Source organism: Myotis daubentonii, chromosome 3, assembly GCF_963259705.1.
Source record: "Myotis daubentonii chromosome 3, mMyoDau2.1, whole genome shotgun sequence".
NCBI classification, from domain to species: domain Eukaryota; kingdom Metazoa; phylum Chordata; class Mammalia; order Chiroptera; family Vespertilionidae; genus Myotis; species Myotis daubentonii.
The window spans coordinates 12,368,574-12,391,795 of NC_081842.1; the positions used below are offsets into that span (position 1 = coordinate 12,368,574).

The 23,222-nt window shown below is 44.4% G+C and overlaps 1 protein-coding gene across 1 annotated transcript in view; it reads right to left on the minus strand.

Annotated features, from left to right (window-relative positions):
• The window catches only part of JAM2 (junctional adhesion molecule 2), a 56,208-nt gene extending 34,069 nt beyond the window's left edge, over positions 1-22,139 (minus strand). Inside the window, exon 1 of the mRNA XM_059686795.1 lies at positions 21,939-22,139. Within this exon, the coding sequence (XP_059542778.1) occupies positions 21,939-22,002 (64 nt within the window). The 5' untranslated portion in view covers positions 22,003-22,139. The remainder of the gene's footprint in view (positions 1-21,938) is intronic.
• Between the last annotated feature and the right edge of the window lie 1,083 nt (positions 22,140-23,222).

The following is a 23,222-nucleotide window of genomic DNA, read 5'->3' on the forward strand; positions in this document are numbered from 1 at the left end:
CAATGCTTCTGTCTCTGGATCTATTTTATTTTTCATCAGTTTATGTTGTTTATTATATTCCTCAAATGAGTGAGATCATGTGATATTTATCTTTCTCCAGCTGGCTTATTTTGCTTAGCATAATGCTCTCCAGGTCCATCCATGCTGTTGCAAATGGTAAGAGTTCTTCTTTTTTTTTTATAGCAGCATAGTATTCTATTGTGTAGATGTACCACTGTTTTTTAAACCATTCATCTGCTGATGGGCACTTAGGCAGTTTCCAAATCTTGGCTATTGTAAATTGTGCTGCTATGAACGTAGGGGTGCATATATCCTTTCTGATAGGTGTTTCTGGTTTCTTGGAATATAGTTCTAGACATGGTATTACTGGGTCAAATGGGAGTTCTATTTTTAATTTTTTTGAGGAAACTCCATACTCTTTTCCACAGTGGCTGCACCAGTCTGCGTTCCCACCAGCAGTGCACGAGGGTTCCTTTTTCTTCGCATCCTCACCAGCGCTTGTTGTTGGTTGATTTGTTGATGATAGCCATTCTTGTTGTTGTGTTGATGGTTTCTTTTGTGGCACAGAAGCTTTTTATTTTGATGTAGTCCCATGTGTTCATTTTCGTGGCTGACCTGCTGCTCTCCCATCCTGCTGGCAGGACTGGAATAAACGCTCATATATGAATCCACCCTGTCTCTGCTGAATTGGCTGAAGAAGTGACAGGCAATCTGGACCCATTGGTTGTCCGGTTTCAGAATCATGCTGGGTTTTATTCACTCATAAAATTGTAGAGACTTGAGCATTCTCCAGCCTGTGATCAGAGAGGTAGTGATGAAGAGAAGTTGAAGATAAGATGAGAGAGAGGATAAACTTCTGCAGCAAAGGACCCACAGAAACTGGAGGAAGAGCATCAGGAGCACCGGTAAGAAATTAGCTTTCAAAGGGGGGGCTCCTCTTCCTTGGGATCAGGAGGCCAACAGCTAAGAACCAAGACAGATGTGGACAAGTCTGCAATGCAGTCTCACTCGGACATGAGTGAGCTTCTTAAAGTACAATCTGATCATATTTAGCTTCCTTCCAAGGCTTCCCCTGGCATTCAGGATGAAATCCAAATTCCTTCCAATGGCCTTTCAGACCTGGCTCCCGTCTTTCCAGCCTCCCTTCAGGTACTGCCCCCCACAAAGCCTATGCTCAGGTCACCCATGATGTACCAGGTGCCCACTGTAATTTGCATTCCACAGTCCTTTATTTTTATTTTATTAATTTTTTAATATTTTTATTGATTTCACAGAGGAAGGGAGAAGGGGGAGGGATAGAAACATCAGTGATGAGAATCATTGATTGGCTGCCTCCTGCACATCCCCCTACTGCGGGTCAAACCCACAACCCAGGCATGTGCCCTTGACCAGAAACGAACCCAAGACCCTGTAGTCTGCAGGCTGATTCTCTATCCACTGAGCCAAACCAGGTAGGGTGGCAATAAATTTTTGATGCCCACTTCACTCTACTAAACCAAAATTGATAGGTAATATGTCATTTTACATGTTTATATCTCTCTATATAAAACCCTAATATGCAAATAGACTGAACAGTGAAACTGGTCGCTATGATGTGTGCTCACCACCAGGGGCCATGTGTGGAACATGGTGGGCGTTGGCAGCAGGCGGCAGAGCACAGAACATGGCAGGTGTTGGCCACGGTGGGATGGTGGAGCAGGTGAGTGGGGGTGCCAGACCAAGGTGGGGTGCTGGTCGCTGTTATCGGGGTGAGCCTCTGGTGGTTACTGAAAATTCTTTACTCCCATGTGCCACAGTTCTGCCTGGCACTTGCATCTGCTGCCAGCACTGGCCCCACTTGCACCCACTGCCGGCGTCGGAGCCTCCACTCGCACCCACTGCTGGCGCCGGAGCCGCTGCTCGCACCCACTGCCGATGCCCAGTGCTGGTCCCAATCACTCGGCACCGTCAGTGAGTGCAGTTCTGGCCCCGATCACTCAGCGCTGTCAGTGAGTGTGAGTGGTGGCTGCCGGCCCCGATCACCTCTGAGGGTTTCTCCACCTCCCCCTGTTCCTGGGGGCAATCGGGGCAGCAGCCACCGCTTGCACCTGCTGACTGAACACCCTGCTTGCACCCACTACTGGTGCCAGCCCCTATTGCTCCGCGTTGTCAGTGGGTGCGAGCGGGGCTGGCACCATCAGCACGTGGGAGCAGCAGTGGTGGGAGCAGGGGGCTGCTGGCAGAGAGGGGACTGGGGGCCGCGGTGGGAAGGGCCAGGCAGGGGCGCGGAGGATGGGCCGAGACCGGCCCCTGTGACCACCGTAGCCTCGCAGCCCACAGTTCCTTTCAAGGTGCACAAATTTGTGCACTGGGCCCCTAGTATGTATATATGTGTGTATGTATATAGATATGAAACTAGGAAAACTAAATAGAATGCTCCTTTAATATTAAATAGAGATAAAAGGAATACTATTTATAGTGAAATAAAATATATTTTAATTTATAAATGCTTATACATGAGAGTACACTAGAAGACACAATAAAAAAAAATCAAATATTAGCCTGTACAGATAATGTTAACGAGATTTAAGAGGAAAAGACCAGGAGCCATTCCAAACAGTATGGGAAATAAAGAACGGAGCTACTGTAGCCATTCGATGGAAACTTGCATATTCAGTTATATGTTAAGGCTGTGCAGGGGGAAAAAATGTGTTTATAAGTAAAATAGTGTAGTTATAGGCTAAGATACTAGTTATAAAGTTTTCATTTACATGAACATGCAGTGGCGCTTGGGAAAGGATGAAGGATGAGGGACACAGGGCAAGTCTTTATCTTACAATGTCATCTGGCACACAGAAACTTATCAGCACTGGTCCCTGCCTAGAAAATGAATAGACCCACCAATCAGATCAATGTGACCATCAAATAAGTCCACCAGAACTCCACAGCGCCCCCTGGGGCAGCAACAACCCTCCTGTTGGGAGTTCCCTATTGAATTACTAGAACACACTCTCAGCTAAAAGACACTTGAAAGCTTTGTTTATAAACTTGAGAGCGGTCTCCACTTAGACAATCTTTGTAATGTGAGCATAAAGGTAATTTTTGAAATATGTTTTTATTGTTTTTTTCTGTTGTTTTTTTTTTAGAGACAGAGGAAGGGAGAGGGAGAGAGAGAGAAAAAAAATCCATGAGAGAGAGACATTGATCGCTGCCTAGAAATTGAGCCCACAACTCAGGCATGTGCCCTGACCGGGAATTAAACTGTGACCTCTTGGTTTATGGATCAATGCTCAACCACTGAGCCATGCTGGCGAAGTGCATAAAAGTAAATTTTTAAGAGTAAAACCTATGATGTACATTATAGTCCACTGGTCGCACTTGTTCTCACTTATGTGGATGAAAAAGGGGCCACAAGTTAATAAACCTGACAAGTTCTGCAGAGGCCAGTATGGCAGGCCTGCCACATAGGATGGTCTGAACATAAGTCCTAAGGAAGCGTGGGTTATGTCTTGGCCTGTAGCCTCCTTGCCGAAGGTCAGTCTTGTTCTTAAGTGGACCTTTCTCTTGTCTTTTTGCATCTAAGACAGCATACCCTTGAAATGTCAAAGTAATCTCTTCTCAACCCCTTAGGGCACAATCTCCCACCACTCAGAGCAGAATTCCTTGTTATTTTGTTGCCTACAGACGTCTCTATGTGCTGTAAATGTTCATTATCCAGTCCCTGCCAGTGTAAAAAAATATGTGTCTCTGTTTTACTCTTTATCCAATCCAAGAGATTTCCTCCTTTGCTGTCTTCCACCCTTTCAATCTACCATCCATGATTTCATGTAATCCCTTCTCTCCCCTAATGTCTAAAATAAGCTGTAGCCCTAGCCGGTTTGGCTCAGTGGATAAAGCGTCAGCCTGCAGGCCAAAAGGTCCTGGGTTCGATTCCGCTCAAGGACACATACCTCGGATGCAGGCTCTTCCCCAGCCAGGGTCTTGGTTGGGGTACGTTCAGGAGGCAACCAATCGATGTGTTTCTCTCACATCGGTATTTTTCTCTGTCTTTCCCTCTTTCACTCTCTCTAAAACTCAATGGAAAAATATCCTCGGGTGAGGATTAAAATAAACATAAATAAAATAAGCTGCAAAACTGCCATTCTCGGGGAGCATATTTTCAGTCCATTGAGATTTTGCTCCATCGCAACTGACCTCGGTTAGGCTCAAATAAACTCATAAAAATTCCCTACAGGTTTGGACATTTCTTATGTGGACACAACAAAACTACCTAAGAGGACACAGGATTTATTCAAGACCTTTTTTGTACAGTTTGGAGGCTTTTCAATGCTGTTATTTTCTGTCTTACCTCGCTTGACTTTTAATTACTTAACTGCTCTAAATTGCAGCCCAGTAAAATTCTTCCTACTCACAATACGCTGTATTTCAAAAGGTAACATTTTCAGCTAAGAAACGTTTAACCAACGTTGATGAGTTTAACTGTGATAACTGGTGTCTCTTAAGTTTCCTTATCTGTCAAGAGCAGTATGCCTAAATATACTTTGTTTTGTTCAAGCGTGTTCTACAACACTTAAATGATTTTAAAGTTCTCTGATCCAAATCTTTGATTAAAATATTTGAAAATGCAAACCTATCATGAAATTATAACCCAGTTGTCTACACCTTCAAAGATGTAACACAGAGACTCATATTAACTCAGCCATAAGTGCCTGAAGCCTAATTAGGAACCCTTGACACCACATTCTGAATGAGTCCCAAATACGGTCTGACTGATGCCGTTCCCATGGAAACTAAAGTTGTGAAATAGTAAAAGACAAAAGAAATTACAAAATGGTACCAAAGAAGTGAGCTAAAAGACAAAACATCCTTGTGTTCCACTATCAGATAACACATAGCAACTTAAAAAATAATACATATGCAAAATCTAGGAAATACATGATCTATAACAATCTTTATTTTTACTTAAGACAAATAAATGTGTTTCTTTTGACATTTACTTTTAGAAAAAAGGCCAGGAAATTATGAGGACTCTTATATTTTCCTTTTAAATGATCTGTGATGCTCTTATGGTGACTAAATTTGATGATAAATCCCATGGATGTGCTCATGTTCAATATTTTTTCCATTTATTTTAACAATATTTTCAGATCATGCAATATTTATTACAGGCTTATGGCTTACCCTTTGGGTTAATATTGTTTTTGTTGTTGTTAATCCTCACCCGAGGATAGTTTTCCATTGATTTTTAGAAAGAGTGGAAGGGAGGGTGGAAAAAGAGAGAGAGAAACATTGATGTGAGAGAGACATATTGATTGGTTGCCTCCTGCACCACTCCAACCAGAGATAGGGATCGAGCCTGAAACCAAGGTACGTGCCCTTGACCAGAATTGAACCAGGACCCTTCAGTTCTCGGGTTGGCTATCCACTGAGCCAAACTGGCTAGGGCCAGTGTAATATTACTTTGATTTCAATTTGAGTTGTGAATGTGGAAGGCATTTATGCAGGGTGTGGCAAAAGTGGGTTTACAGTTGTGAGTACATGAAACAATTTATTCTTATATTCTTATTTATTAACACATTGTATGCGGGAAACGTATTTATATGTTCTACCAGTGTAGTAGAGCGCGGGACACGTATTAATACGTTTTTTATAGACTAGTGGTAGAATGCGGGTAACGTATAAATACGTAAACTAAAGTTATCGTTATTTTACTGAACATTGCCATTTGCGCAAAAAATTAGCAAAAATGGCCCGCGCCACCTGTTAGCGCGCGATAAAAACTACCCGCAAACAATGTGTTAATTACAAAAGGCTTGGTGCAAGAATTTGTGCATGGGTAGGGTACAGCAGGCCCACCCCATCAGGGCTGAGGGAAGGGACTGCGGGTGGTTGGCTGGCCGTCCCCATCCCCCAGTCGAACTCCCGGTCGAGGGGACAATCTGCATATTAGCCTTTTATTATATACTAGAGGCCCGGTGCACAAAAATTTGTGCACTTGGGGAGGGGGGAGGGTCCCCTCAGCCCGGCCTGTGCTCTCTCACAGTCTGGGACCCCTCGGAGGGTGACCACCTGCTGGCTTAGGCCTGCTCCCCCAGGGGATTGGGCCTAAGCTGGCAATCAGACATTCCTCTGGCAGCCTGGCAGCCCTCGGGGGATGTCCATTTGCCAGCAGGGAGCAGGCTTAAGCTGCAGTCAAACATCCTTAGCGCTGCTGAGGAGGCAGGAGAGGCTCCCACCACCACTGCTGGACTGGCAGCCATCAGCCTGGCTTGTGGCTGAGCAGAGCTCCCCCATGTGGGAGTCCACTGACCACTAGAGGGCAGCTCCTGCATTGAGCACCTGCCCCCTGGTGGTCAGTGTGTGTCATAGTGACCAGTCATTCCCTGTCTTTCTGCTGTTAGGGTCAGTTTGCATATTACCCTTTTACTATATAGGATAGAGGCCTGGTGCACGGGTGGGGGCTGGCTGGTTTGCCCTGAAGGGTGTCCCAGATCAGGGTGGGGGTCCCGCTTGGGTGCCTGGCCAGCCTGGGTGAGGGGCTGATGGCTGTTTGCAGCTGGTCACACCCCCTTCAGGGTGGGGATCCCCACTGGGGTGCCTGGCCAGTCTGGGTGAGGGGCTGAGGGCAGTTTTCAGGTTGGCCTGTGACTGAAGCTCCCAGCCTCTCCTTTGTTTTCTTTTTTTATTCTGGGATTTATTTACCTTCTATAATTTAAACTTTGTTGCCGTCCTGCTCGCTCCAGCTCTGAGGCCACGGCCTGCTGAAAGCAGGTATCTGGGGTTTGTTTGGCTTCTATAATTAAAACTTTGTTGCTTTTGGAGCTATTGCTTTGGGAGCTTAGATCCGGGCCATGGCAGGCAGGGAAGCTTGGCTTCCTCCATCACTGGAGCAAGCAAACCTCCTGCTCGCTTCAGCTGCATGGCTGCCGGTCGCCATCTTTGTTGGCAGTTAATTTGCATATCTCGCTGATTAGCCAATGGGAAGCATAGTGGAGGTACAGTTAATTACCCTTTTTGTCTTTTATTAGCTAGGAGGATTTTGTTATTTTCCATACGAACTGTAGACCTACTTTTGCCCCACCCTGTATAGGAGACAACCACACTGCAAATACACTAAATTTCAAAGTCATTTAATAACACATTAAGATAATTAAAACCTTATCCACATTCTAGCCAGAACATTTGCATTATTTTCTTACTATTACAGAGAGGTCGTCCTCACTGCACGCTGATTCCAAATCTGTAACGAGACAGAGGCCCCCTCTCCTCTCCTCCGGCCTTCTTCCGTCTGCCAGAGTGAGCACCAACCAGAAAATGCCTTCATGTGCCCTAAAATCTCCTCTGCCTCCTTCCTTTCCTGGCACTTTCCAAGTACCCTTGTCTCCCATGGAGGAGAAAAATGGGATTTAGAGTCAGCACTTGTAAATTCTTCAAATCTTGCCACTGTACATCCCTACAAACATCCTAAGACTGTTTCTCATTTTATGAAATGATAATAAAAATAGCTCTAGGTACTGCACAGGGATGTTAACATGAGAGTTAAGGAATATAATTCCTGTAAATGTGAATCATAAAGTCCATCTTCAAAATAAAGATACTTAGAAATATAGTTTATAAAACTAACCATTTAAAAAGTGAAGGTGGTTCTTCCCACCATCCCAGTCAGTGTGAACATGCCCGAGTCACCATGTCAGGAAGACGTAATTAACTCTGCTATTGTTTTAGGTAAAAGAGTATCAGTCTGTTGTCCTCTGAAAAGAAACATTTGTTTGTAGCACACTCATGGGTGAGACAGCTTTGCTCTATAAAGGAAATATTTCTGTGTCCCACTCCCAAAATTATTTGTCCTTTATTTTTCTAACTAGAGGCCTGGGGCACAGATTTGTGCACCAGTGGGGTCTCTTGGCCTGGTCTGCAGGCATTGGGCCAAAACCAGCTCTCCGACATCCCCCAAGGGGTCCCGGATTGCGAGAGGGCACAGGCCAGGCCGAGGGACCCCACCGGTGCACAATCGGGGCCAGGGAGGGACCGCAGGAGGGCTCTAGGGCATGTCCAGCCCATCTCACCCAGTCCCAATTGGCCAGACCCCAGAAGCAAGCTAAACTACCAGTCAGAGTGTCTGCCCCCTGGTGGTCAGTGTGTATCATAGCAACTGGTCGAATGGTTGAACAGTTGGACACTTTGCATATTAGGCTTTTATTATATAAGATAATCAGAAATATATTTCCTCAGACAATGTAGCCACATGATGAAAGAGGCTAGTCTTGATGGTCTCATTGTCACCCAGCAGATCTTGGTATCTCACTGTGAAAGGTAAATAGTTGAATGTATGAAATAGTACAATCGAGAGAGATCCAACTTATTTATTAAAATAATCAGTACTCTGCCTGGCCTGTGTGACTCAGGGGTTGAGCATCGACCTATGAACCAGGAGGTCACAATTCAATTCCCGGTCGGGGCACGTGCCCGGGTTATGGGCTCCATCCCCAGTGTGTGTGTGTGTGTGTGTGGGGGGGGGGGGGGGTGCAGGAGGAGGCCTATCAATGATTCTCATCATTGCTGTTTCTATCTCTCTCTCCCCTCTCCTCTAAAATCAATTGTATATATATATTCTAAATATAAATTCTATTAGGGGGTTCTAATACAATCTTTCTTCCACTTGAAAACTGAGTGGTAATGGAATGGGAGGTGAAGTGAAACTCCTTCCTCTAGTGACATCACATTCCCTTGCTCATAAATTCATAGTGTATTTGGGGAAAATGCAACCCAGCATGGAAACTGCTCCTGACATAAATGACGGCATTGACGGTGGCATGAGCTGCTGACATGGGCACTAGGCTGCTTCCAATGGGCAGAGAACTGCCTCTAGTTCCTCCATTCTTTCCCAATATCCACACTCTTCTCTAGAACCCTGACAGCCTTAAGATCTTCAGGGTTAAAGGGACCATGGGAAATTAAATCTGGGAAATTAAATCATATTAAAAACTCATTCAGTACTTGATTTAAGTTATTAATGACATGGATTTGAACATTAAATGAATAATGGATAAAGTATGATTAATTTTGAAATGTGTTTGAGTTGATATGTCCAATGCTGGATACACCCTTACCCTGTAGGAAGCCTGCAAGTATTCTCTTTTATTGTTTACAAGAGCCAGAGGGTGGACCAAAAGGGTTTGATTGAACCAGTTTCTATTAAATAAATACAGAGAAAAAAAATTTCAATGGGAATTTAATCAACTCTCTTTTGCATTTACCTTTTCTTGCCATCAGTTCATGAATATAACATGCACTAACCTAATAGTTACTTTTACATTTTAGGAAATAAAATATTAAAGTCCCTTTCAAGTGAAATGAACTGAAAGGTCTACACTACATCATGAATAAAAATGTAGCTGTTACGTTAATACAGTGGATTTACTAACAAACTCTGCTGTATAACCTGGTGTCTTGGAGTTCCAGCTAATGACAGGGTATGTGTTTGTTTAAGGCATTTTATTTTTCTACTAGTGTGAAATAGACTGCATAGATTAAAAAGAGAGCTGTTCAAATAAAATTTGGTTAAAGTGAAGAGTTTAGGAAAACATATTTCAGATATTTCGAGTAGACTCACTTTGGTCTATTTATTTTTTCTGTAAACCAGTAGACTCTAAGGTGGGGCATACAAGAAAATCCAGAGGAGTGAAGAAGGAATATTAGAATTTCTATTCTATATATATCATGCTCTTCTCTTTTTTGTTTTTATGGGCTTAACATTTTTTTATTATGAATAATTTCAAATATCCACCAAAGCAGAGAGAACAGAACAACAAACCCCCATATCCTGTATTTATTATCGGAATTCAACAGTTATAAAGATTCTGTCACATTTATTTCATATATTCTTTTTGTTGTTGAGGAATTTTAAAGTAAACCCTATACATCAATTTTCTTTACTATTTGAGTAGGTATCAATTCAAACTAAAGACATCTACCAGAAGCTAATTTCATTCACTTGATATTTATTTATGTATGTTTTGATAATTAATGTATTATATCGATACAGAAATACATGTATATAATTTATAACCAGAAACTTATGTTCTTTGTATAAGAAGTAGGGTATGGATCAAAAAAGTTAGAAGACAGTGCTGCCAACAGGGTTGCTGGAAGATTCCAGCATCTTCAGAAAGCTTTTCTGGGGGAGTAGCTCAATAAAGCCGAGATTCTTAGGATGTGCCTATTCTAAGCATTTGTCGAATGCTGAACTCTGAGATGACACCCTTGGAATGAGATGATGAGTCCCCTGGATCCAGGGAGAATTTTTCAGGCTAATGACCAGGTATCAAGATCCCACAAGAAGATGCTATGATGACTAGACAAGAACGCCTAGGGAACCATCTTCAGTTTGAAAATAAAGATCACTTTGTCAGGCCCTGTCCTCCCATCTCTCTATAAACTTTTTCCTGGTATAAGTCATGGACTGCTGTGACATCAACAAGTGTCAGAAAAGATGGGGAAGTCTGCAGGTCCCTGCTCCAGAGAGCACCTTTCCAACTTTCCAACATCGCATGCTGTGCTATATCTCAGGCAACTTGTGAGGAGGTACTATTTTTAATCACTGCTTACCAACTCAAGGAAGCAGCAGGCAATCGGAAAAATGTCTCAGCACCCTAAAAGGCAGACCACTCTCCTTATTTCCTTGTAACTCTAAGGAGGCCACAATTAATCAGGAAGGAGGGAGTGCTAAGAAAAGAGTAAAATTATGCATTCACTAGGGACTGTTAAATTTACATGTGTCCTGGGATTCTTAATATTAAAAAGTTATGGCCTGGCCAGCATGGCTCAGTGGTTTAGCATTAAATTATGAACCAGGAGGTCACGGTTTGATTCCCGGTCAGGGCACATGCCTAGGTTGCAGCCTTGGTCCCCAGTGTGGGACGTGCAGGAGGCAGCCGATCAATCATTGTCTCATCATTGATGTTTTTATCTCTCTCTCCCTCTCCCTTTTTCTCTGAAATCAGTAAAAATATATATATTAAAAAAATAAGTTATGTAATTTTATGAAGCCAAGAAACAAACCAACATTACATACCCAGTTACTCACTTCTATCCATAATAATAAAAGCATTATATTCTAATTAGACTGGACAGCCGAACGACCTTCTGGATGTCCTTCTGGACGACCTTCTGGATGAAGCTGGGGCTGCGAGGGCCGAGCTCCTTGCATGAATTTCATGCATTGGGCCTCTACTTTATTTTTTTATTTTTTTTGGGGGGGGGCCTCTACTTTAACTATAAAGAATCACTAAGTGCAAGGCACTACACTAGGTGCTAGAGACACAAAGGTGTGTTGTCTCTGCCCTCAGCAAACTCAAAACACAGAGAGATGCACATGTAAGAAGTGCCATAAAGAACCAGGAATATACCCAAAGCACCGGGATCCAATATGCAGGTGACTGGCTTTGAAGAACAAATGAGTTGGGAAGGCTTCTAAGAAGAGGCAAGGGATTTTGGAGTTAGGCCTTCAGAGAGAAATAGTATTTGACCACGTGGAGAACATTGCAACAATGACAACAACGTAGAGATGATGGCGGTTAGAGAGGAGAAACATATTGTGGTAAATGGCATAGGTTCACTTCCCCCTCCCTCTTGCCCTCCCTGCCACCCCCCCCCCCCGCCCCCCACTCACACACGGGGCACAAAAGCACCTGACTAGTTCTGGGACCAAAAGCATGATATGGAGCCAAAGTATTATGATCTCATGAGTCCAATGAGCTTATGTAGATTTTTTATCATATATTTTTTGACATGCTCACTGCATGTTTACCTTATTGTATTAAATAATAGACTAATGAATATTGGATTAAATAGATTACTGTCTATTTACACTTGAGTTCTTGTTTATGCCATTGTGTCAGTTCTACTTCTGATTAGAATCCCATCCTATTTTAAAGTGTCTCGAGAGCGTTTCTTAGAACATTAGCACCATTCTCCCTTTTCAAACTTAGCACTTTCCGGTAGATCAACATGTTCCCTTTTTATTTGTGGCCATTACTTCTCCCTTGGTCTCCTTTAAAAATAGCCCAGCCTGCACTTGTGTGTCGGTCTCAGCTGGTGCTGGCGTCTCAGTCCGCCCTGGGCGTTGGTCCTTACCCCTTCTTTGGCCTTGTCCATCAGGTCTGGGTTGGGATCGTCCCTTCCCAGATTTGGTCACTGTTTTGGGGAGTGTATTTTCCTCTGTTTTGTTTTATCACGTTGTTTCATGACTTATTTTTGGTGGTTTTAACTAGAAGGTAGCCCCTACTGCTGTTTGCCTTAGGATTTTAAAGGCCTCTAAGATGGGATCATGAGTCCTATTTGTGAGCCCTAGTCTTGGGTTGCCGGTTCATTAGTAGTAAATGTTTGCAGGGAGGTGAAGAATACTACACATAATATGACTTGACTCATTGAAAGGTGACGAGAATAAGCAGAGTACATTTTTATTTTAAATTTTAAAGAAACTATATCATATATGCTGCAGCTATATTTCACTGCCCCCTCCCCCCGATTTTTCTGGATCTCCATGCAAGAAACCTATGAGTGGGTTCCTTGTGGTAGAAGTCGGAGGGCTAGAAAGGAACTGTATTTTTCATTTTATATCCTTTCTGTGCAGTGTCAATTTACCATGTACATATTTTTAAACATGTAAGTAAAGGCATTTGACAATGATCTATTTTTTGTCTTTGGTTATGTCCATAATAAAGTAGTTGCCACGTTTTTACAGTGTGAGCGGCGGTAAAATTAAAAACAGCAGGTGACTGCTGTGACAAAATGAGAACGAGCAAACGGAAAATGCCTCACACAGAGAAAGGCCCGCGGGCTTGTCTACTCCGTACAAATATAAAGACAAATCTGTCCCAAACCGTCCCTCTGCAAAATCTGGAAAACTCAAACAAAGCAAAATGCAACAAAACAAATAAAAACTTGAGAGAAAGGCAAGACTCTAGTTGGGAGCTAAAACTCCTGTCTGTTAAGCTCACAAGCACACCGCTCAAGACTTTTTGGGCCAACACAGTGGAGAGCAGAGTGTAGGTCTTGCAACTTTCACAGGATGAAGGCCAGCAGAGTTTTCTGTGTATAAAATTTAAGAACAGCCCGGCCAGTGTGTCTCGGTGGTTGAGCATTGACCTATGAACCAGGAGGTCACGGTTCGATTCCCAGTCAGGGCACATGCAAGAATCAACCAGTGAGTGCACAAATATGTGGAACAACAAATCAACTTCTCCCTCCCCCTCTCTCAAATCCTATATAATAAAAGCCTAGTCCTAGCCGGTTTGGCTCAGTGGATAGAGCATTGGCCTGTGAACTGAAGGGTCCCAGGTTCGATTCTAGTCAAGGGCACATGCCCAGGTTGTGGGCTCAATTCCCAGTGGGGGACTTGCAGGAGGCAGCTGATCAGTGATTCTCTCTCATCATGGATGTTTCTATCTCACTCTCCCTCTTCCTTCCTCTCTGAAATCAATAAAAAAATATATATTAAAAAAAAGCCTACTACGCAAATAGACCAAACAGCGGAACAACTGTTGGAACGACCGGTTGTTATGACACATACTGGCCACTAGGGGGCAGGTGGTCAATGCAGGAGCTGTCCCCAGCCCGCACGCCCCAGGCTGGCCAAGGTGGATGCCAGCGGGGGAGGGGGGGCCCCCGATTACCCTGCCTGTCGCCCCACAGATGGGCCCTGATCGCGGCCAGGCCTATGGACCCTACCTGTGCACAAAATTTCGTGCACCGGGTCTCTAGTCAATAAATAAAAAATAAAAAAATAAAATAAAATGTAAGAACAATTCAAACCGGAGAACAGTTCTGATCTGCTCACTGACCTGAAACCTGAAGGTGCTGAGAATAGGGTTTTGTGGTCCTGTCAGCAGAAATTCATTTGAGCACACTCATATTCTCTTTCTCTCTCTCTCTCATGCATTCACACACTTAATATCACAGATGGCACTCTTCTCTCCATCAAAGCAAATCATATAACCCACCTAAGGGTGCACCAACACTGGGCAACACTTCATATAAACGAAAGACGAACCCAGCAGTGGGAAAGAGAACAAAACTGAGTGAAGATAAAAAGAGTTACTGTTTCATGTTCATATGTTGGGAACTGAAGAGAAAGAAACACAGTGACATGATTTTAGAATTCCTCAAATTCCTGATTTTATTTAATTCATACTGCATTTCAAATATAAAACAACTGTCTGTGGGTATATGTTTAATTGTATATGTGTGTACATATATTTTAATAAGCTGTATGGAAATACTTATAAATTGCTGGACCATTCCAATGGCACCTCTCCCCACTTCAACTGCCCACCCACCCCATCCTGCACATTCTCCATCTCCCATCCACTGTGTTCTCTTTTTGAAATGCAAATCTGACTCATATTCAATGCTGAACCGCCTTCAATGGTTTCTCTTTGCTTTCAAGATAAATGCAAAATCCTAACTGTGTCCCACAAGGCCCTCCAGCACCTCACCTGGGTGCTGCGCTTTGCCCTCCCCTGTCCTCAGGCCTGGCAGCAAGGAGCTTTCATTCCCTCACACTCTTCAGGCTTGCTCATGCCCTTGGACGTCTGTGAGTGCTATTGCCTCCAGTTGAACTGGCTCTTTACCTAGTTAGCATATTCTTTTCATAGATAGACTTGGATATCAATGTAGATGGTATATTTAGTAATAACACTTTAAAAAATACATTTTAAGTCCTCGCCACTGTTGCTCAGTGGTTAGAGCATCTGCCTGCACATTGAAGGGTCATGGGTTTGATTCCTAGTCAAGGGCACATACCTGGGTTGTAGGTTCGATCCCTGGCCCCTTGTGTGGGAGGTAACTGATCAATGTGTCTTTCTCTCTTTCTCTCTCCTATCCTTCCTTTCCACTCTCTTTAAAAATCAATGGAAAAATATCCTATCGTAAGGATTAACAACAACAATAAAAAAACAAAACAAAATAAAACCACATTTTAAAATAAATTCTTAAAATAATAAAAGTAAATAAAATAAGCAATTTAAATGAGTATAATATTATGAAACAACCCCATTATATGTCTTTGGATATGACCCCCATAAATGGAGGAAACCCATTAAGTGAGAATGTGAATGTTTAATTACAATGCCCCAAATTTTAACAATAATATCAGTACCAGTTGTCTAAATGTGCTATATACATGTACACACATTTAGTTCTTCCTAAACCACCATAAGAAAAGAAATTTCTTGATGTGTGTTCACCACTGTATGTCCAGTGGTTGAGCAAAGTGCCTGGCTAGTAGCAGGTGTAAATATATGCCTGTTGATTAGATGGGAAGGGGGTGAGGAGTGGAGTGGGTGGAGGAAACATGCTGGGATTCCCACCATTACCCGTGGGTAAACTGACTGGCACACCCGCACACAAGTCAAATGACCTGTACAAGGTCACATAGCTAGAAATTGAGCACAGAGTCCAGCATCAGAGGACATGCTCTTTACCACTAGACCATGCAATCTGAAACACAACTCACTATATATATATATTACTAAAAGTCTAGGTGGTTCTCGTGTGTGATGTTGCCACAAGATGGCCACATGCTAGCAGAGGAGGGGCCCGGCGGCTGCTCCATGCAGTGAGGGAGGTCCCACAGCTCCACGCAGGGTGGAGGAGGCTGGTCCCAGCATCTCCACTGCCTTACACAGAGGAGGCAGGTCCTGGTGGAGGATGCGGGTTGTGGCAGGGGAGGGCAGTTGGGGGCCATCGGGATGGCAGGGGAGCAGTTAGGTGTCAATCAGGCTGTTAGGGGAGTGGTTAGGGGCAATCAGGCAGGCAGGCAGGGGAGGGGTTAGGAGCCAGCCGTCCTGGATTGTGAGAGGGATGTCCAACTGCCAGTTTAGGCCCAATCCCTGCAGGCCAGGCTGAGGGATACCCCCCCACCCCGGGTACGAATTTCGTGCACCGAGCCTCTAGTATATATATAAACCTATGACTTATAACTTAAAGGTAAAAGTTACCATTGCTCCGTGGGATCTAGAATATTCTTGGCCACAATATTGATGACACGGTGGCTGTGCATATCCTCATTTGGGTTGGTGTGGTAGGCAGAATAATGGTCCCTCAAAGATGTCCACATCTTACTCCCAGGAACCTGTGAGTATGTTACCTTACACGGTAAGTAGGAATTAAGGCTGTAGACAGAATTAAAGTTGCTAACCAGCTGACCTGAGATGAGCAAACTATCCAGGATGACCTTGGTGGGCCCATGTAACTACCAAGGGTTCTTCTGGAAGAGGGAGGCGGAAGAGAGAGAACCAGGGTTATGGAGCCTGGCATTGCTGGCTTTGAGTCTGGAGGAAAAGGACCAGGAACAGGTGGCCACAAGAAGCTGGAAAAGGCACGAAAAGTCTCTCTAGAGCAGCGGTTCTCAACCTGTGGGTCGCAATCGCTTTGGGCGTCGAACGACCCTTTCACAGGGGTCGCCTAAGACCATCGGAAAACACATATATAATTACATACTGTTTTTGTGATTAATCATTATGCTTTAATTGTGTTCAATTTGTAACAATGAAAATACATCCTGCATATCAGATATTTACATTACGATTCATAACAGTAGCAAAATTACAGTTGTGAAGTAGCCACGAAAATAATTTTATGGTGGGGGTCACCACAACTTGAGGAACTGTATGAAAGGGTCGCGGCATGAGGAAGGTTGAGAACCGCTGCTCTAGAGGCTCCAGAAGAAAAGCTGCCCTTCCCATACCTTGACGCTAGCCTATTTTGGACTTCTGACCTCTAGACCTTTAAGATAATAAATTTGTGTTGTAGTACATTTTTAATAATTTGTTACTACAGCAATAAGAAACTAATACGGCTGGGTTGTTCTTCTGAGTTCTTGCCTGGTTAGCAGTAACACCTTCCAAGAAAACATTGCCTAGCTTTAAGTTGTTTAAAGTTTATTTTTTCTGCTTTTGCTAAAAAAAGCACTTGACTCCAATTCCGAGTCTCCCTTTCCATCCTCACCCTCATCTTCCTCAAAACATCAATCTGGCAATACAACTATACCAAAGTACTGACTCATAATTAGTGCCCTTATTGGATATGAGATGAAAAGAATTGATATTTTAAATGATGGCCTTTACTGTTTTCTGCCAGTCTGCTTGCCAACAATAGAAACTGCTTCTAGTGTCTATGGTCCAAGACATCTTCTGCACCCAAAAGATCCCCAGGAGAGCACCAAAGCGATGGAAAGCATGGGTAGAGCAAGCACATGTAAATTCACATGCGCTCCTCTCATTAAACTACTCATGTGGAGGAATAATGAGTCTTTTCAGCCTTAGGAAACTCCAGGTTCTATTTATGCTGATGTTTTTGTTTTGCCATTTTAAAAAAAGTTTTTATTGAATTTAGAGAGAGAGAGGAAGGGGGAGGGAGGGAGAGAGAGAGAGAAACATTGATGTGAAAGAGTAACAGCAATTGGTGGCCTCCACACACACACACCCCGACCAGGGATCAAACCCACAACCTGGGTATGTTGCCCTGACTGGGAATCGAACTGGTGACCTTTCAGTGCACGGGATGACATTCAAACCAACTGATCCACACTGGCCAGGACGTGGCTTTTTTAAAAGGTCATTTCTGTTGCTGTCTGGAAATGGTTATCGGGTCTACCAGCAAGCCCAGCTTGACCTTTATGTTCATCAGATAAGATGTCCATGGCAGGATGGAACCAGTTCTCTTCAGCAAATTCACTATAAAGCTTTGTTCTTAACAATGTTTACAGGGGGCAGAACTCTCCTAGTTGCTATTTTGGGTCAGTTCCACCACAGAGGAGGAACCTTGTAATTTTACAGAAGAGCCAGACTCCCGCCCACCCTCACCCCACAGTCCTTATCAGCTGCTGAGAGATTACAGATGACTCAGGCCAAGTTGACTGGCTTAGGTTCCAGTCCAATCAAAGGACCAGCTACTGCCAGTCATGCAGAGTCAACAACAGCACACTGCTCTCATTCACATGCAACTCCTTGGGCTTGAAAGATACCAGAATGCATGGACATCTTCTCCCCCGTCCTCCTACCCCTCATACTAAACATTCACTTCTTTTGTTTTTTGAGGTATCAGCTTAAATATCACCTTAGAGAAAACTGACATCCCACCTACTTAGGGCTTCATGATTTAGAATATAATCATTATTTTCTCCTATTTCTTCCACCCACTCTAACTCATCCCCAAACCAACACGCATTTATTTATACCAGACACTTTGCTCAGCCCGGGACCTCCTCCAGTGGTGAGCAAGTGTCAAGAAATTCTCTACCTTGTGCAGCTTCCATTTTGGTGAGAAATAAAAATATAATTCAACTAAACACACAAATAAATGTCCATATATCAACAGATACACTGAAAGCATAGTTTAAATAACAGCAACAGGAACAAAAATAACCTTCCAGACTACAAAGGAAGACACACAGAAATAAAAAATGGAATACGCATGGTATTATACATGATAAGATTGAGACAGAAGAGTGGTACAGTTATATTTGGATGAATGTTAAAAATGTAAGTATGTAATTAGAACATAAGAAAGCCACTAATTCCACTAAGTCTACTCCACTCTTTTCTTGAATAAAGATGGCAAAAGGGTTAAACACTCAGATAGAAAGATAAGAAGTCCAGCTATCCATAAAAAAAAAAATTCTCAGGTCTTTAAATTCCAGTTCTATCTCTTTTCAGCCTCGATAAGTGGGCTTAGACAAGCAACTTAGCTTTCCTGAGCCTTGGGGTCACTATGTGTAGAAGATATACGTTCCTTCTCATGAGTTGGTTGAGACCTTAAAAAGAGATAGACAAGAAAGTCCTTAGAAAAGTGTCTGATATACATGGGAGCTTTCAACACACTGTTTCTGGATCTGGACATGAGTGGATAGTTCACAAATAGGATTGTAGAGTGAAACAGCAACATTCCTGTTTTTCAACAACACCCTACCAGCGATGAGTATACCTCCTGCCCAGATTTCGGTTTCTAATACCATTTGACAATGGAAGAAATCAGGGATTCTTTGGAGTTATGGCTGATTCTGGGACCAGAGCAGAAAATATACAAGATCAGTGTGGAACACTTTGTGATGTGAGAAAGAAAAGTAATGTTGAAAACGGGTGTGTGTGTGTGTGTGTGTGTGTGTGTGTGTGTGTGTGGTGGGGATATCTCAAAGGGACATAAGGAACCAACTGAAAAAATTCAATGGCAAAGCTGAAATAACCTGAGCACTAAAATAAATAAAGTAGTATTGGACTATAATCCAAAGTATAAAATAAATGTTCATGAGTGCATACTGATATAAAAAATGAATGAATGAATGTGGAAGGGATAGACACATCTCCCAAGGAGAATTCTAATAATTTATGGAGATACTCCATCCTCAAGGATGTGGACCATAACTCTTCTTCCTTAAAGTGTGATTTGTACCTAATGACTTTCCTTTAAAAAAAAATACAGTGTGAAAGGGGAAAAAAAAGAAATAACCTGTGGACAAAGCTGCTATATATTACCTCATCCAGGTGATGAAGGTTAACAATAACAATGATAAGTCATATTCATGGTATAGGGTGTCCCAAAAAATGTATACACGTTTGTTTATTTTTTGCTAGCTCAATTGATGTTTATTTCTTTTCAGATTTAACCCATAGAATGAATAATTATTCAAAGTGTGTATACATTTCTTGAGGACACCCTATTATATGTACCCTTAGGGTAATATGATGAAAATGCCACTATACATCTGTGACCTTTCTCCAAAACAACAACACAACCCAAAACCCCCACAACCATTAAGTCTAGTTCTAAGAAAAACAACAGAGAAATACCAACTGAGGGACATTTTACAAAATACTTCACATAAGAAACAAGGGAAGTCTGAGCCTGTCACAGCTAAGAGGAGCCTAAGGAGACATGACTACTGCATGCAATATGGTATCCTGGATGAAATCCTGGAACAACAACAAAAAGACATTAGGTAAGAATATAGGAAATATAGGCGTGCACTTTAGTTAATAATGATATATTAATATTGGTTCATTAATTGTGACAAATGTATCATACTAATGTAAAATGTTAGCAATAGGGGAAAGTGGGTGTCGTATAATAGGAATTCTCTATACTATCGTAGCAACTTCTCTTTAAACCTAAATTGTTATAAATTTTAAAAGTGTATTTTAAAAAGACAAAGAAAAGAAGACATTCTTGCAATGCCAGGCCTTTGGGCGTCCCAGGAACAAGATAGAAAAGACCCCACACACCTCCACATTCATTCCCTGTAGGAATCAGCGTTAAAGGGGCCAAAGTGTGAGATTTACCCAGCGCTTGAGGAGGAGGTAACCCTGCTCATCCACCCAAGCCTGTGTTGGTTGTTTCTTGGCTACAATCGCAGACTTGGGGTGTATCCTTTCCATTCTGATGACTGAATAAGAATAGCACATGGAAACCGTTTTCTCTGATGTTAACTAGTGACAATTCTACACTGAAGTCACAGTCTGTTTTCTTTGAAATTTAGGATGGTCCACGGATACACAACTTTCTCAGCAGTCTTGTTACAGTTCCTCCAGCCTGACTCTGCTGCCTTTCAGCATTAGTGCATTTTGTTTCTCTGTGTGTTCAAAGTAACACCACTTGATATTGCAAAAATGATATCCTGGTTTGATTGTGAGGCTTGGCTTCCCCGGTGTGACTTCTATCATATAGGTCAGCATGGGCCCCCTTTACTGAGACCACCTGCACCTTCTCCCTCTCTAAGGGCCAGAGCTCCCATCACACTCAGCTGAGCAATACTCACTTCGGCAATAAGAGCGTGAGAAAAAGTCATCACATTATGGTATTAGACGCTCATCTGGCAGGTTATTTTAAATAGTCTCTTACCAGAACTTGAATAGCAACAATAATTTATTCTATTTAAAAAAAAAAAAAAGAAAAAGAAAAAAGAAAAGGAAAGACAAATGACCAAAAGGAAAAAAAAAACACGAAAGAAAAAGGACTTCATTGCTGAAGTGCTTAAGATCCAGTGTCATTTCCTCCATTTTCCTAAAAAGTTAACGGGAAGAAAACAAAATAGGAAACGTCCCCAGGGCTTAAAATCTCATGAACCTAGAATCCTTGAAAATCCTGTTTAGAACCATCCCATGAAAGCGGCTTTGGGACACGTCCCTCCCGTCTACCCGCCACTCAACCAACCCTTCAGCCCTGCTCAGCCTCTTTTTTTCTTTTCTTTCTTTCTTTTTTTTTTTTATTGCTTAAAGTATTACAAAGAGTATTACATATGTCGCCTTCTCTCCCCCCCCCCCCGCCCCCACCCCACTTGACATTCGGCCTCTTTCTAACAACCGTCCCCTCCGACGTCCCCTGGAGGGCGCAGAGCTGGCGGGGCCCCCAGCCCAGACCCGCACTGAATGGAGATGTGCAGGTGCAGAGGACACAAGTAATTGGGGCGCAGCAGCCGGGAGCTCCCCTCACCCCAGCCCCACGCGTGCCCCGCACATCCCGGCACGGAGCGGACCCTCGGGAGCCCCGGACACGCTCTCACGGCCCCCTCCTCCCAGACTTGGTGTGGCCGGCGCCTGCCTGCGAGCGATGCCATCTTGGGATCCCAGCATCTTACAAGTAGCTGCCGAGCTCTGCATTCCGACCACGTCCCGGGGGCTGGGAAAACTCAACCCAACTTTGCCAGAGGGGAGAGAACCGGCTGGGGCGGACCCTCACGTTCCCTAACGAGAAAGGACTGCATCGGATGCTACTGACCGTAAGCCCAAGTCCTCCGGCCCCCGCGCCCGCCCGCCCGCCCGCACCCCCGATTCCAGGCCCGCAGGGTGCCCAGCCCGATGCCCCGCGGCGCCCCCGCGCCCCGAGTCGGAGACGGCCCTGCACCGGCGCCGCGTCCCGGGCGGGAGGGTTCGAGGGCGAGTGCAGGCGCCCGAGTCACTCACAGCCCAGGGCGACCACCAGGTAGCGCAGCAGCAGCAGGAGGCAGCGGCGGCTCCTCCTCGCCATGTTCGCGGGGACCGAGGTGGCTGCTCCCGGAGGCGGAGGGTCCCGGCGGCCGGAGCGCGGGAGGCCGAGCGGGGACCCCTGAACTTCTGGGGCGGGAGAGGAGAGGCTCCCGGAGCCGTGGGAGGGGCGGGGAGGGGAAGGGATGGGAGGGAGGGGCCAACGCAGATGCGACGTCAGTTTCTCCCAGCCTGGGGCGCCCTCTGCGCTGGCTGCCCCTGGCCGGTCTTCCCAGCCCTGGGATGGGGGATCTGGGCCTTTCTTTCTTGGGGGGTTAGCGGGTGGGTGAGAGGGGTGGGCCGTGGAAGCCGGAGGAGGTGTGGGCCGGGTCCTAAGGAGGGAGCGGGAGGAGGCGAGGAGCGGAGGGGAAGCGGCGGAGGGTCGCCCCCACCCCGCCGCGGGGATTGATCGGCTTTGTGTCTGGTCCTGCGCCCACGGCCAGCTGTCCCGCAGGCGGGAGCGCGGGCGGGAGGTGCGGGCCCCGGGGCGGGTGGGGCACGCCGGCCTGGCTCCGTCTCCTCTCTTGCCCCCTTTGCCGCAAAACTTTTGGGGTTTGCAGCCTAGAGGTGGAGAGATTTGGGAGATTTCTGGCGTGGAGAGAAGCAGCCGAAGAGGCGCTCCGGGGAGATGGGGTTCGCCTGCCCCGCCTGGGACGCGAGGGTTAAAAAAAAAAAAAGCAATCAAGATAGGAAGGTAAAAAAGCAATAAGATAGGAGGGTAAAAAAGCAATCAAGGGTGGTGCTGGAAGGCCGGTCTCCGATTTGAGCAATAGCTCTGGCCCCTGCTCAGTGGGAGCCGTTTGCTCCTCGGAGAGCTCAGGTGTGTTTTGTGTCCTTAGCTTTTCACGTGTCGGAGTTGGAAGTTCATCCAAAAGTGTGAAAGAGTTAGCATGTTCCTTGTTACATAACGGCCGCCTGTGGAGTTTTCCACATGTTCGAACTCCACAGCTGCCCTTTCTCAGGTTTATTTTTGGTCTACCGTGATTTTAAAAAGGGAAATCCATTATGCATGCTCTGTTGCATGCTTTAAAATGGACCCTCCCTTATATTGCCCACGCCACAAGGCTAAACAGGCAATTTTTATATTTGCTCCTAAGGCACCAAAAAATGTCTGGTCCGTTTAAGATTACCGACAGGTCTGGAAAAAGGCCATTGCCAGGAAGAAATGGGTAGGCATCTACTTTTTTGGGACACATTTTTTTTTAAAAGGTAAAATAATGGGCA